The 14,488-nt window shown below is 48.2% G+C and overlaps 1 protein-coding gene across 2 annotated transcripts; it reads left to right on the top strand.

The window, feature by feature from the left end:
* Window positions 1–13: 13 nt before the first annotated feature.
* On the top strand, window positions 14–12,975 carry susd2 (sushi domain containing 2). 2 transcript variants are annotated; one of them, XM_049004687.1, is made up of 15 exons: window positions 14–913; window positions 2,353–2,551; window positions 2,647–2,798; window positions 3,139–3,306; window positions 3,550–3,724; window positions 4,240–4,441; window positions 4,543–4,628; window positions 4,934–5,202; window positions 5,886–6,029; window positions 6,155–6,313; window positions 6,898–7,149; window positions 8,402–8,680; window positions 9,232–9,408; window positions 9,984–10,080; window positions 12,139–12,975. In XM_049004687.1, the coding sequence occupies exons 1-15, from the start codon at window positions 835–837 to the stop codon at window positions 12,170–12,172; spliced, it is 2,472 nt and encodes an 823-aa protein (XP_048860644.1). In that variant the 5' UTR covers window positions 14–834; the 3' UTR covers window positions 12,173–12,975. The 2 variants fall into 2 exon arrangements, with proteins under 2 accessions (XP_048860644.1, XP_048860645.1); XM_049004688.1 differs by lacking the exon at window positions 6,898–7,149.
* Window positions 12,976–14,488: the final 1,513 nt, after the last annotated feature.

Genomic DNA, 14,488 nt, shown 5'->3' with positions numbered 1-14,488 from the left:
CGGGGTGGGGGGGGGGGGTGTGTCATCAAGCTCAGTTAGCTTGGCTGCTATGACAGTAGCTGTACATGTAAAAACTGCCCTTCAGAAGGCATGTGAAATGATGATGGTGCCTTAGGGCATTTTGCATGTGCTCAGCCCCCCAACTGGCAGTTCTGTGCCCCCACAGCCTGTGCACTGAGAAACCAGAAATGCTGGTCAGTTAGGGTCCATGTGATGTTCTGTTTTGGTCACTGTGTAGACAGCTGGGAGTTAGGGTTAGGGTTAGTTTAGGGTTAGGGTTAGGGTTAGGTTTGCGGTGCCCCCCGTGGCAGTGCTACCTGGACCAGAGGGAAAGCTTCCAGTCAAATCCAGATGTTTATTTTCACAGAGCTCATTTCAAACCATTTAAAATAAACTTGTCAAATTTGCACCAGGGAAGTAGCAGTTTGTGTGCTGACGGGTTCTGTTATTACTAAACATTCTTTGGCCGCCACCTAGTGGTCCTTAGAAGTATGAGCACATGGTTCTTTTTTTTGGACATATAATATTTCACTGCATTAGGACTATGCCAGCTGCTGGACGTTTCTAACTGTTTATTGCTATTGTTTAAAGGACAGATCAGCTCATGTTAGAGGAGGGGACACGTGTTCGGGAATGTGCTGTCATGGTGACCTTTGGTACCGTTGTGTAAACAGCGCTCATAAAAAACCCACAACAGCACAGTGAATAAGCTCTCTGTGGCTTTGGTTCTGCCATTCTGTGCTGCCCAATAGAAAACAGATCTCTTTTATGGGGAAATACAGCTGCTTATTTCAAAACCATTCCCTGGAATAAAGACGGAATCGCAGAGAGACCATGAGGAATGCCGGCTGGATGGAGCGTCCCTCTCTGGGAGCCTTGATCTCATTGGTGACGTGCCTCTGCACGGTGACAGGTGAGCAGCTAACAGGTATCAGGGAAGGCCTACAGAACCAACTGGCATCCATTGCTTATTTAAGGACCATATGCCGTTTCTCAGTACGGTAGGTGACAGTGCTTTGCAAAGGCATTCTCATCCGTCCTAGGGCATCCTGTACTGTGTGTGTACTGTATGGTAAATGAACTGCATTTATATAGCGCATTTCTACTCTTACGAGTACTCAAAGCGCTTTACATTTCATGCCTCACATTCACCCATTCACACACCGATGGCAGAGGCTGCCATGCAAGGTGTCAACCTGCACACCGAGAGCAATTTGGGGTTCAGTGTCTGGCTCAAGGATACCTTGATGGGGTCAGGAGGAACCAAGGCTCGAACCTGCAACCCTCCGGTTGCCGAACAATAGCACTACCTCCTGCGCCATTGTGGAATGCCTGAATTGGTCAATAATTATGGCCACAAGCCTTCCTGGGGTCAGCTTCTGCTGGCTCAGCACCACCAACTTAAAGTACTCCATACATGTTCTTCTGGTTGGCTTTCTGCTGAAAAGCAACTTTGCAGCCTAGATCTGACTCCTCTGACACGGCCCACTTTTCATTGGGTCGAAGTCAATATACATCCGGTGTGTATCTAATGCCTTGTTTTTCATGTTTTTTTTCTAAAAAACCAGTCCATCATTGGTGATGGGAGGCTTCTTAACATGTACTAACCAAGGTCTTTTTTTTGTCCAGGATTCTTGACCCTGATTTTTCCATAACCCTTCCTCAGTCCTAACAGATCCCTCGTGGCTTTGACACTCTAGCGCCGAACACACCTTGAGCCGTTTTTGAAGTTAGCCACATTTACACTTTTCCTGCCATTGCTCTACCATGACTCTGCTGTTCTCATGGTTCATTCCGCGGATCCCTGGATTATGCACTGTGCTCCGAGCGTGCCAAGCATAACATCTGGTGTTTAGAACAAAAAATTGAATCTGGTCTTGTTGGAAAAGCCTTCATGTAGATTTTCTGTCCTTTGGAATTACCCAGATACCTTAATGCGAACTCCGCAAGGGCCCTTTGGTTCCCCACCAAGCCTGGCTACTCAGTTTGGTTGGATGAGCCTGAGTAGTAGCTGGGCTGCTCCATTTCCTCTGTCCTCAGTCATGACGGGTTGAGGGTCTAACATCAGACTGCAGATGGATAATTATCAGCTGTTTTCCTTTCTGTTTAGTGAAACACCAACCTTAAATGTAGTGTGTACTAGTGTCAGACCTTAAATGTAGTGTGTACTAGTGTCAAACCTTAAATGTGGTGTGTAGTCGTATTGGACCTTAAATTTAGTATGTACTAATAACTAGTAATTTACCTGCTACACTGTGACTCTGTATTATTCGTTGTATCTTGTTTAGTACTTCGTTCAACTTTTTAATTCTTCCCCATACGGGCATGGTACACTGTTCATCCCTCCTGCAGCGTTAACGTGTGAAGGACAGTGTGGACAACAGCTGCAGGCGTGTTCCTGTCACGCTACGTGCTTGTCTCTTGGGACCTGCTGCAGAGATTACCGGCAGTTCTGCCTGGAGGTGTCTCCGTACTCAGGGACAATGTTCGGTGGGACGGACTTTGTAGTCCTCAATGCGACGTTTCCATTGGACTCCACTGTTAAATGCAGGTACGGACAGATGCAATGGCAAAATAAAACTAGGCTGCAAAGTCTGCTTGCAACTTGGGTGCCAAAAGTGAGAAAACATTGTGTGTCGCCGGCAGGTTCAACAGCGATGTCTACACTGCAGGCTATGTGGACGTTGAAGGCAGGGCTCACTGTATCTCCCCCTTACTATATGAGACTGGGTTTGTTCCTTTTGAAATATCCATGGACAACGGTGTGACGTTCAACAGGATAGGGATGTGGTTATCAGGTACTAAAGAATGTAATAGTGTGGTTTTCCATTACAATCTGTTTATTTAGCAGACATTAATTTCCAAAGCAACACATTTGGGGGTTAAGGGCCTTGCTCAAGGGCCCAACTGTGAAATCGCCCTGCTCACCATGGGATTTAAACCAGCAACCTTCTGATCACACAACTCACAAATGATAAAAATTAAACTGAATCTGTGTTCTTTTTTCAATAACTGGGTGTTATTGAACCCTATTATTCCTGAAAGTTAAACCCCTAAACTGACAATTTCTGTCATTTGCGAACCCATTTAAGCTGTCGTCATTGCTTTGAGCTCAGCTATTTTTTTTTCCTCTTGCAGTGCATTCTGGGAAACTGGAGGCGGAGTTCAAGGTGGCTCTGGGCAATGCTACACAGTGGCAATATTATGGCACGGTAGGCGTCGGGGGCAACCTCAGCCTGTCATGGAAGCCCTCGCAGATCAGAGCAAGCACGGTCAATGTAGAACTCTGGGCCTACCGGGAGATGGGTAGGTTCGCTGCAGAGACGTTGGGTTGGATCCTCTCAGACAAATCTTCGGGCCACATAGGCACATATGTCACTGCTTAACCTAGAAAATGGGAAGCGGTTGTGGGATCACTTTCACCATCACGAGTTGATTTGAACTTTTTAAGAACATCCAACAAATAGACAATGACCTTAATTGTTAAATGGTATCTGTAAGTGGGGACTTGGCCGGGTGTATGATGTCATGTCTTGCCGCCACCACCAGGGGAGCCCTACTCGGATTCCTGGGCCTCCGAATGGAAGTACTTATATTCTCTGGGGAAGGGGCTGCCCAACAATGGTAGCTTCAGCTTTGTTCCAGAGCCTGCTGAGAGTCCTTTCTCTGAATGGGAGCTTGGAGTGGTGCGGGTCAGCGCTGGCTCATACTCTGATGGGACAAGGTAAGGGGGACACATTAGGCTCTGCCAATCACATAACCGCACCGTGAACAGTGTATGTGGGGTGGAGAATAACATAACCATGAAATACTTCAGTATAATAATGCTAATGAATGATCTGTCATTTTCTATCTGCTCGTGGGAGGTTTACTTGCACAAAAATGTTCTGAGGGCAGAACAAAAAATCGGTTCAGAGAGAAAACCAATTAGATTGTAGAGGAGGTGGGTCCAAGCAACTAGAGGAGGCAGGACCAAGACATCTGATTGGTTTGTCCTGCATCGTATAGTTGCTTGGACCCACCTCCTCTACAATCTGATTGGTTATCTTTCTGAACCATTTTTTGCTCTGAGCTTTCTACCCCGAAAATCTCATTTCCACAGCCAATGGAGGCGGAGTTAATATAGAGTTAGCCCACTGTCATCATGCTGATCTCAGCAAGAGGTCCTTGGGAACCCCTTTGCATGGCAATGTGCTGATGGCTGCCCAAGCTCTCACTGTGGTGGGCATTGCATTATAGGAATGTTCATGCCGTCTGGAGCGAGGACCACGCCCTGGCCTGGCACCTAGGCGATGCCTTCCGGCGGGACTCTGTCGCCTGGGCCACGGCAAAGTGCCTGGCCTGGGACATGCTGGAGAGCCGGCTGCCCAGCTTCCTTAATGAGACGCTCGACTGCCCCTGCACTCTGGCCCAGGCGCGCGCAGACACCGGCCGCTTCCATGTGAGTTGGGCTGCCGACACTAACGCTCCTTAGCTAAGCGCTAACGAGACGCCAAGGGAGATGTGAGCATGCAGAGTGACACGACTTCGTTGTTTCCTCAGACGGACTATGGCTGTGACATAGAGAAGGGCAGCGTGTGCACGTACCACCCCGGCAGCGTCCACTGCGTGCGAGCCATACAAGCCAGGTGCGAGCCATACAAGCCAACATAACTGCGGTAGCGGAGAGACGATAGCCATGAAACGATTGGCTTAAACTTACAAATGTAAATATGCATAGAAATATGTTAAATGGAACTGCTTTTGTAATACGTCATTTTTGGGATCGCGTTTTATCATTCGATAATTCTCTAGTTTTCCCTCCTCCCACTACATCCGGTGATCTTGGCCTGTGTCATGTGACAGATTAGGCTGCAAGCCTTAAACCAATCAGGGATGCCGTAAATGATGTCACTCAGCATGAGACTGACCGTCTGTTCCTGCCCACCGGCAGCCCTAAGTACGCTGCAGGACAGCAATGCTGCTACGATGCTACAGGCTCCCAGGTGCTGACGGCGGACTCCATCGGGGGCAGCACCCCTGACCGGGGGCATGACTGGGGGTCGCCCCCCTACAGGCGCCCTCCAAGGGTGCCCGGGGCATCTCACTGGCTGTACGACGTGCTCAGCTTCTACTACTGCTGCCTGTGGTCTGACAACTGCCAGTACTACTTTAAACACCGGCCATCAAGCGACTGCAGGACCTACCAGGCTCCCAAAGCAGGTGGGTCTTCCAGAGACTCTTCCTCCTTCCCATCTCAGATTACATCTCTGAGCTGCTTTTGGCATCTTATCGTCACGTTACCTGGTTAACCATCTAATTGTCAGGATGGGTTACAGATACCTTGACCTGCCGGGAAGCCCCAGAGCAGTGAAATCGTTACCCTTTGTGTCGTCTGTCTGCGCGGTCTGGTCTTCACAATAAAGCTTCCTTGCATAGCTGCTGAGAGAGCTGTTCAGCTATCCATTTTTCTTGATTAAACCAAAACCCTCACCCACCCCCCCCCCCCCCGCCACAAGTTAATCGTTTTTGTCAGTAAGAAAACAAGTGACGAACAAGTGAGAATATGTACGAAGCCGGCTGCTAATTTAATTCCATGGTAAATCACCCAGCCGGTCTGTCGGTTTTCTGCCTGATAGACATTTTTCTTCTGTGACGGTTTCCTCTGAGATGCACCATGTACACCAATAAGGAGAGCAATCAAGAAAACAGCTGAGAAAATAGTTTCTGTTTGTAGCTCACTTAATGCGCTATTTAGGGTATTTTTGATAACTAACAAATTCTTACATATGTATTGCTTACAACAGGAGTGTGGCACCATTCACCAGTCGAAGTGTTTTGACGTTAGCTCTGTATAGTCAACGTGCATCTGCTTCGTGTGTTCAGTGGGGGTTGGCTCTTCTCAGGTGTGGTGTTTGGCGACCCCCACTTTGTAACATTTGACGGCATCAGCTATACCTTCAACGGGCAGGGGGAGTACTACCTTGTGCAGGCAGCCAGCAAAGGCTTGACCATTCAAGGGCGGACGGAGAGGGTGAAGATGGAGAATGGTGAGAATCCTAAAAAACAGTGCTGCCCTATCTCCTGCTTTCCTTCTCGTAGAGCATAAGAGGGTAGATGCTGACCCTCATGGCCATACCCACACATGAATGGCTAACCTGAATGGATCTTTCAGGCACCCTAGCAAAGGCGGCCAGGTTGTCTGCAGTGTCCATGCAGGAGAAGACCTCTGACATCATTGAGGTGCGTCTGGCCAGCCAGCGGGATCACCTGCAGCTGCTGAGGAACCAGCAGGTCCTCTCCTTTGCCGAGCAGAGCTGGATGGACCTGTCAGGTTGGGCTTCACCCTCTAGTCCTTGACTCATCATCACTCATGGGCTTCCCATATGGACCCAGTTGGCTTCCTCAACACTCAGCATCACATGACCTGGCACCGGACGTTTCTGGGACTTAAGTTCTGTTCTCCTTTAATTATCCTTTACACTCCTGGCTGGTGTGTATTTTGATCACCGTCTGGGAAATATCGTATGGAAAATTATGATAAATTCTACAGTCTGCTGACGGACACCAGAGATTATGATGCGATATCTCCCATTAATGGCTCCTTAGCCATTTGAAGAATCTCGGGGTAGCCTTTGTTAATATCGTATAATCTAAGCATTGAAAGTTTGTTTCCCAAGAACAACTGATAGGCGAAAGTTATTCATTTTATGGAGAGCAGGTTATAATGTAATGATGGTGGTGATGATTAACGCAGCCTGGAACACCGAGCCTCCATAGTCCAGGAGAACCAAGAGGTGGGTGGGGCCTTTTATTAAATGGAGATGTACTATTCGAGTTGTGGTGTCTTGAGGCTTTAACGTTGTGGTGGCATTATGACACTATTTTGTCTTCCTTTGCCTCCCTTCCCCCCTACAGGTGTGTTTGTGTTTTCGCCGATCCCGCAGAACATTACCGTTATGTTCCCGTCTGGCGCGGGGGTGGAGGCGCGGGGCCGTGGGGGGGCCCTGGCCGTCACTGTACTGCTTCCCGAGGAGTTCTCCGGCGACACGCTCGGCCTGCTGGGTCGGATGAACGGCGACCCCGCGGACGACCTGGTCTCCAGTGACGGGCAGGTCCTCCCACCGGAGCAGAACAGTCCGGAGGTCCTCTTCTTCTTTGGGGCTGGCTGTGAGCGAGACTTTTTACTACGACCCATATTTCCATCCCTTATCTGGTACTGAACCGGCGTAAATGCGAACCAGATATCATTTACTATGATGTGACCCTGCAGACGTTGAGGGATCCATGTGTGAGGGGGGGGGGGGAGAGCTGGGTGTTTAGAGTAATTCGTGCCAGTTATAGCCCCTCATGTCAGTGTCAAAACTGTGGCAGCTGCCTTTAGGTTGGTCAATTCACATTTTTCACTTTGACAGTTTTAGTTGCTTATATGGCAATTATATGCGTTCCTGTTTACACTTTATTTTATTGCACTGGAGCCGGTTAGGGCGAATACTTTGCGTGAGGACAGTGCAGCTGTTGCCTCGTGTAACTCAAACCCTCAGATTAGTTTGCGGCTTCGAATATCAATTGATCCATTTTCATTAGTGGGAGAAAAGTTTCATATGAGACATTGAGCCTTAGATGGGATGCCCGCGGGATTAACTTTTCCTTTAGTGTGTGACCAAAAACGTGAGCTCTGTCGGGAAGATCTCATAATCTCAATAATCGTAATAGCTTCCATCACATTGCGAATTGCCCTCGAAGGTCGGCAGGGACGAGATAACAAAGGGTGGAAGTTTCTTGCCCGCGAACAGCAGCGATCATCGCCGTCACGGGCACAGAGCAGACGGGTTTATGGCTGCAGGCCTGTAAAATTACCTGGACTTTACCTGCCAAGACTCTGGCGTTCAGCAGTGCCAAAGAAGGGCTGGGCGGGAATCGAAGGGCTTGCCCTCCGTAGCTGATGGCATTACCAGGGCGACAGCGCCACCCAGCTAAGGTGGTGCTCTAACTGCTCATCGTTTCCTTCGTGTTTTTGCTCACTCGTTGGGCACGTGATCATGTGTGATCGAGGTGCAGCTTGAGCAAAGTACATTGTGGAGAAAATACATACCTCAGGGTGCTATTCGCCCTTTACCGAGAGAAGCTGCCAGGCTCTACGCCAATTACCGTCAAAACTGGGATACCATGTTCCAGTGCATATTAGGAGTTAGCTGTACCATGGATTTTGGGATTTAGTCTCATATGCTGAAATATAATGTGGTAAAATTCTATGTTTGTTGATGGTAGTGGAATAACAGGGGCAATTTTCAATTTTTAGTGTTGTATGAGTAAGCATGGAAGAGTCATCAGAGTTTGTGACTTTATAATGACTCCATTTCTGTCTCTTTCCCAGTTTATGCTGTCAGAATAGTGGTCTGATGGGGCCTTTATCTTCTAGGGCAAATTGAGAATGAGACGTCCCTGTTCACCTACGACTCGCCCTTTTTGCTGGACACCTACTACTTTGCGCCTAAGCACAATCCGGACTTTGTGCCCGCCTTCTCGGTGCCTGAGGATCCCAGCGACCCGTTGTACGCGGAGATGAGCGCGCTGTGTTCTGGCGAGGGTTTCCCGCTGTGCCGCTTCGACACGCTGGCAGCCCGCAGCCTGGACATGGGCAACGCCACACGCGAGGCCTTCCTGGCACACGTGTCAGTCGTGGAAGATTTGAGGCCAGGTAGGGGGCTCTGCACCGTGCCTGGTGCTCATGTCGGGGGTGACTGACTTTCTGACCAGGAGTGGTTACTCCTGGAGATGCCATCTTGAAGTGTTCTAGCCGTTGTAACTAAGCACATTTTATTAAGATAACAAGGACCGTTTATCTTGGGCAAATTGTCTTTTGTTTATTGAAAAATACAACTGCTACTTGAAGGATAATATAAGAACTTAATTCAGATAATTAAAGATGAACAAGGTGGATGAAATACAGACTAAACATGTAGGGCAAAATGAAATTATATGTGCAGTAAGAACAAAACGATAGCGTGGGACTTTTCTGTGGCAAAGATGGCACTGAGGTGTTATAATGATGGAGTTTAATTCAGTTTAGGATCAGGCTCTGTTCCGATTTCAGCTGGTTTTCTCTCCCCGTGTCCCACCCAACCTGACTCAAAGCTAGAGATGCTGTGACAGACATTCAGCGCACATTGATGTGAATGGCTTACCTGGGAGTTTCAGTGAAGTTTAAAGTCTTGTCCGTAAGGAGAGCCTCTCTGTCCTGCTTGTCAGTGGTGTCCTGTGGGTGGCTGGCCCCTCCCAGCAACGGCATAAAGGCAGGGACACGGTACCTCCAGGGGGCGACGATCACGTTTTCCTGTGATACTGGCTACATCCTCTCGGGGTCACCGAAACGTACCTGCCAAGCAGATGGCCAGTGGTCAGGTGACCCCACTCACTGTGTCCAGGGTACGTCGGCCGATGACATCACACTTCTCTCTCTCCACCTCTGCACTGTACTGTATGCTATCAGACTCTTCCACTTCTGTTCCCCGACAGCATGTGAACCCACAGAATCTCTGCAAAAAAAATAAATAAATCATCCATTTGGTCGAATATTGCTACTTTCGTATTATCAAACTTCATGTACTCGACATTTTACAAAAATGTTTCCATAAATATTCCAACAGCTGCAGAAATTTCCCAGACAGTTGCTGTGCTGTTTTTATTCAGTAGGTAAATACTTGAAGGAAATGGATCCATTTTTTTGTAACACTATAGCTTTGTTCATCAGTAAGCAGGGTCCTGATGTATAAATCAGTCAAGTTAATTTTAAAAAAAGGATCAGTATTTTTCTTGGATGAAATGGGGGTATGAAATGGGGGTATGCCATTATAAATTTATATCGTCGCATTTTGTGGCTTGGTTCCCCCTAGTGATCAGAATAAGAATTGCACCAGCCAAGCCAGTAGGTATGAGGAATGTCTCTTTGGCTGGTAAACTGCATACCTGTTGGCATCCTAAGATTCCCTTTGTTTTTTCAGATAACGTCCTGGGAATTGTGCTGGGCAGTGTGATTGGGTCCATTGCGCTGGTCACCTTGATTGCAACAATTGTGAGCCACAGCAAAAAGCAGCAGAGGTATAGAGCCTCTGATTTGCACAGATCTCACCTTTATTTGGATTTTTAGGATCCATTTTTACCTTTGAAATAAGGGTACTTGAATACAAAGGTATTGAACCATTTATAGAGACCGCCATTTACGTGCATGTAGGATTTGCTGTGTTGGGGGGACACACTTAGAAAAAACTGAAAACACATACCAGAGAGACAAAAGGCACATGGCTGTGTAAAGAATGCTGCACACTGTTATGAGTAGCATGCTGGTGCAGTGGGCAGCACTGTAGGCCTGCATTCTGTGTAAAGAATGCTGCACACTGTCAGGAGGAGCATGCTGGTGCAGTGGGCAGCACTGTAGGCCTGCATTCTGTGTAAAGAATGCTGCACACTGTCAGGAGGAGCATGCTGGTGCAGTGGGCAGCACTGTGGCCTTGTGTTAAGAATGCTGTTCACTGTCATGAGGAGCATACTGGTGCAGTGGGCAGCACTGTAGGCCTGCATCCTGTGTAAAGAATGCTGCACACTGTCAGGAGGAGCATGCTGGTGCAGTGGGCAGCACTGTAGGCCTGCATCCTGTGTAAAGAATGCTGCACACTGTCAGGAGGAGCATGCTGGTGCAGTGGGCAGCACTGTAGGCCTGCATCCTGTGTTAAGAATGCTTCACGCTGTCATGAGTAGCATGCTGGTGCAGTGGGCAGCACTGTAGGCCTGCATCCTGTGTTAAGAATGCTGCACACTGTCAGGAGGAGCATGCTGGTGCAGTGGGCAGCACTGTAGGCCTGCATCCTGTGTTAAGAATGCTGCACACTGTCTTGAGGGGGGGGGTTCATAAATCACATTTGGGGACCAAAATGTCCCTAAAGTAAAACCTAAAACTTCCTTAATTTTGGAGACATTTTTCAGGTCCCCATTTGGATAATCTCCATTTAAAAAATCTATGAATGCAATCACAGAAAAAAAGGTCAAATGCCAAAAGTCTTGTGCTTTGTATGGTTATTTATGGTTAAGGTTAGGGCTGGGTAGGGGTTAAGGGTGTCATTCTTGGGATTAGAGTTTTTTTCATAGAAATGAAGGGACAGTCCCCACAAACATGAAGACAAATATGTATGTGAAGAGAAAGAGAGAGGATAATGGAGTAAGGGAGAGTCTGTGTCTGGTCTTTCCCATCATTTCCCAGTATTGTGAAGGTATCCTTGCAGTAGGACGTGGAAATCCATACCCATCACACAGAAACTTTGAAAAATTGGGTCCGCTAGTCCAATCTCTTACAGAACATGCTAGAACATAGCCAAACCACCGTCTGAAGAACAGCACACTGTTTAAACCTTCAGGGGCTTTGTCCCACCTGAGCATTCTTCTACAAGCCGCAGCCCCCCCCCACCCCATCACTGGAATGCATATCATCGCTTAAAGGCACGGAGAGCTTGAAGAGCTCAGTAAACTTCAAATGAGCTTCTCCATCGCTCTCTTGCGGCCAACCACACTGCCCAGGACCCTGGGGCCCAGTGGCCTTCAGACAGCTCGTCTTTAATCTTCCCGGGGAAGGAAGGTGTCGGCGGCGTGCTTCTTACATGGGTCACATGTTTGGGGGCAGTGGGGGCTCAACAGATACACACACAAATACTAAGTTTGCTACACCTGAGGTGGAAACTACAGATCCAGAAAGTACAAATCCAGACCAACCAGTTGAGTATAGAGTCAGAGTCACAGAGTACTCAGCTGGTTAGTTGAAGCAAAACCTTGGTCTGGATTTGTACTTTAATGGACCTGAACTTTCCAGCTCTCTGTACCACAGAGTGTACACACACTCGCTTTTCAGGCTGACCATCAGCAGACCAATAGTGGCTGCCTCAGTTTCTCACCAAAGAAGCTTTTAGGCCCTCAAGACCTTTATTTTTCCTTTCCTTGCCAGGTCGCAGATCGTAGCACATGGCCAGCATGTCTGTGGAGGCAGGGTGCTGGGGGGGTTGAAGACAGGGCCTAATGCTCACTATTCCCAATGTCACCTTTTAGCAATCTCTCCTCAGCCTATGGCTCTCACCTGTACTCGCCATCACAATATTCCAAATTCCCTTTCAGAAAGCCACCTGAGATGGAGGGTAACGACATCTGAGTGACGGGAGCACCATGAGCGACTGCTTCTTCTAGTTCTGGTCATCCACAAATTCGTGACGTCTGGTTTACTCCATCTACTTTCCACCAGGACGACACTCAAGAGATTCAAGGTTCAAGAGATTCAAGAGTTTTTAGTCACACGCACTTTCATGCAGGTTCAACAGAGTGAAATGAAAAGCCAGTCCGCTCCAAGATCGAGCAAAAAAAAAGATGCGCACGGCCCAGGAATCAACCACAGGTCGTATGAAGAGGAACCTTGCATGATGCCACTACACCAGCAGCGCTCAACCAATCCCGTGGTGGCTCGGGCTGATTCTTCAACAGCACATTTCCTTTGGCGGTACCGGGACGATTGGACATGGGATCTGCATGAGTGGACTGTCGCTCTGTCAGTACATACCGGGGTAATACCAGCTACTTCACAGGGCTGCGGCATCCCTGATTGCTGGCTGCTTTTCAAATTTCATCCTGTAGCTAAATGAAGTCATGGTCCGTTACTGTTCCTAATGTAAACCCATCTTCTGCCACAAGCTCGCATATGGGGCTGCGGGGAACTCCCCCGATCATTTATGTAATAAGGGATTTGCATGCAAGGTTTATGCAAAAACGGGGATTTGCCTTTGACTCATGGACAGCACCAAATCTATTGGGACATATTCTGGGTGTGACGGACAATATTCTCCCCCCCCTCCACCCCTCCCTGTTCCTGTCTTATCCTGTCATATGTCCTGAAGCTGTAATATGATGTGAAAATTAGAAGAAAAAATGAAAAATCATAAAGGATGCCCTGAAAAACTGCAACATTATATGTCTGACTAGGACACAGTTAGTTAGCATATAATCTCTGATTCTTGGGAACACCGATCTATGAGAGAAAGTGTCAGATTAGGGCCGCATGCTGCCATGCGGCCCGATCAGATAACTTTGGAGTGGAGCTGCTTGTGCGTTTGTGGAGGTAAGAGGGAAAACTTGTAATCTGGGTCTGCTAAGGGTTAGTGCTGGAAGCAGACCTCCTCCCTGGAGCTGCGGGTCACAGAGGGACGGAGCTTTTGAAGTTTTGCAGTGGAGCAAGTCTGCAGTTCATGCTGTTTGACTTGGCGTACGCTTTTATCGAAAGTGTTGTGCATCGATGGCGTTACTGAATTATACGGCTGCATTTACGGCGTGATTGGGAGTGTGCTCACGGCATTTTAAACTGGAACCAAAAAGCAGATATAATACAGGCTGGGTTCCATTTCGGATTCAGATTTCTGTTTCTAGTTTGACAATCTAACTCAGTAATGTAATGTGTGTGAAAGACCTGGGCTGGACCTGGATCCCCATTCCAGACTCCGAACAGATATAACACAAGCAGGGGCTGCATTGGTATCTGGTTTCAGAGTTAGAAACCACATCTAAGTAGGCGAGATTCCATGCTGGATGAGCTCTTTGGAGGAACATCTCCTTGCCAGTCCTGACAGAGGGTGCCTCTCTCTGGAGCTTCTGAAATGTGTCTTCAAAGCCAAGCTTAGTGAAGGCCCCACCCCCCCCCCCCCCCCCCCCCCGAGCATGCCATGGGCCCTGAGCTCCACGCACGCTGGAGATCACAGTGGCGGCCCCCCAAGGAGCCTGCCCTGGCTGGCCTCCTGGGCCCTTTCTTGTGGCTGCCTCCCTGCTTGGGATATTAACAGTTGTAATCTCCCCAGGTTTTATCCGAGATGGGGAGGCACACATGTGCATTTCTGCTTCATCGCTGCAGGATGAAAGAACAGTTTCCAGCTCGTTGCCGACACTTGTTCGTAGCTGTAATGTTTACGTGTGCTTATCTCATAGCCACCCCCCCCCACCCTCCCCTCGCTTGTCGCTTTAACTGCAATTACAGTAATTCTTCTCAAACACTCGTTGGTGTTCTGTGTTTGGCAATGGCCTGCATTCTCTTTGGGGAATTTCCATCAGAATCGCTTCTATCTCTTTATAGTGAGTGGATTAATGTGGCTCATGGAACGGCTTTACGCAGAGTTCTTTTTTAAACCTGAATACAGTTTCCGAAATTTGCAGCTCGTAGTCAAGGTTTTCTCCAACCTCTAGTCGGGGTTGTTTGATGTTTCAAATTAGCTCCTGCACCTGAATGCTGTGAAAGGCATGTTCAGGTAGAGGATGTCAAACAGGTAAGACTGGGTTACCGGGCCCGGCTGACGTGTGTTGGGGGTGCAGTGCAGACGTGACTCGTGTGGCGAATCTACGCAGTCTTTTTTTTTTGTTTTTTTTTGTCGTACATCTGTACCCAGAGAGCGGCCAGTGACTGCAGAAAGGGCCTGTGTGCTGTGTGATTTCA

The sequence above is a fragment of the Brienomyrus brachyistius genome, unplaced genomic scaffold (genome assembly GCF_023856365.1).
Source record: "Brienomyrus brachyistius isolate T26 unplaced genomic scaffold, BBRACH_0.4 scaffold117, whole genome shotgun sequence".
Taxonomy (NCBI): domain Eukaryota; kingdom Metazoa; phylum Chordata; class Actinopteri; order Osteoglossiformes; family Mormyridae; genus Brienomyrus; species Brienomyrus brachyistius.
The sequence above is the reverse complement of the archived record's forward strand: the minus strand, read 5'-3'. Positions and strand labels throughout refer to the sequence as shown.

What these genes read in the sequence shown, in the direction of transcription:
- susd2 (XM_049004687.1), top strand. Translation starts at nt 835, where the DNA reads ATGAGGAATGCCGGCTGGATGGAGCGTCCCTCTCTGGGAGCCTTGATC. An exon ending in TCATACTCTGATGGGACAAG is followed by an intron (nt 3,725 to 4,239) that starts GTAAGGGGGACA and finishes ATTGCATTATAG; the next exon opens with GAATGTTCATGCCGTCTGGA. An exon ending in CACAGCAAAAAGCAGCAGAG is followed by an intron (nt 10,081 to 12,138) that starts GTATAGAGCCTC and finishes ATTCCCTTTCAG; the next exon opens with AAAGCCACCTGAGATGGAGG.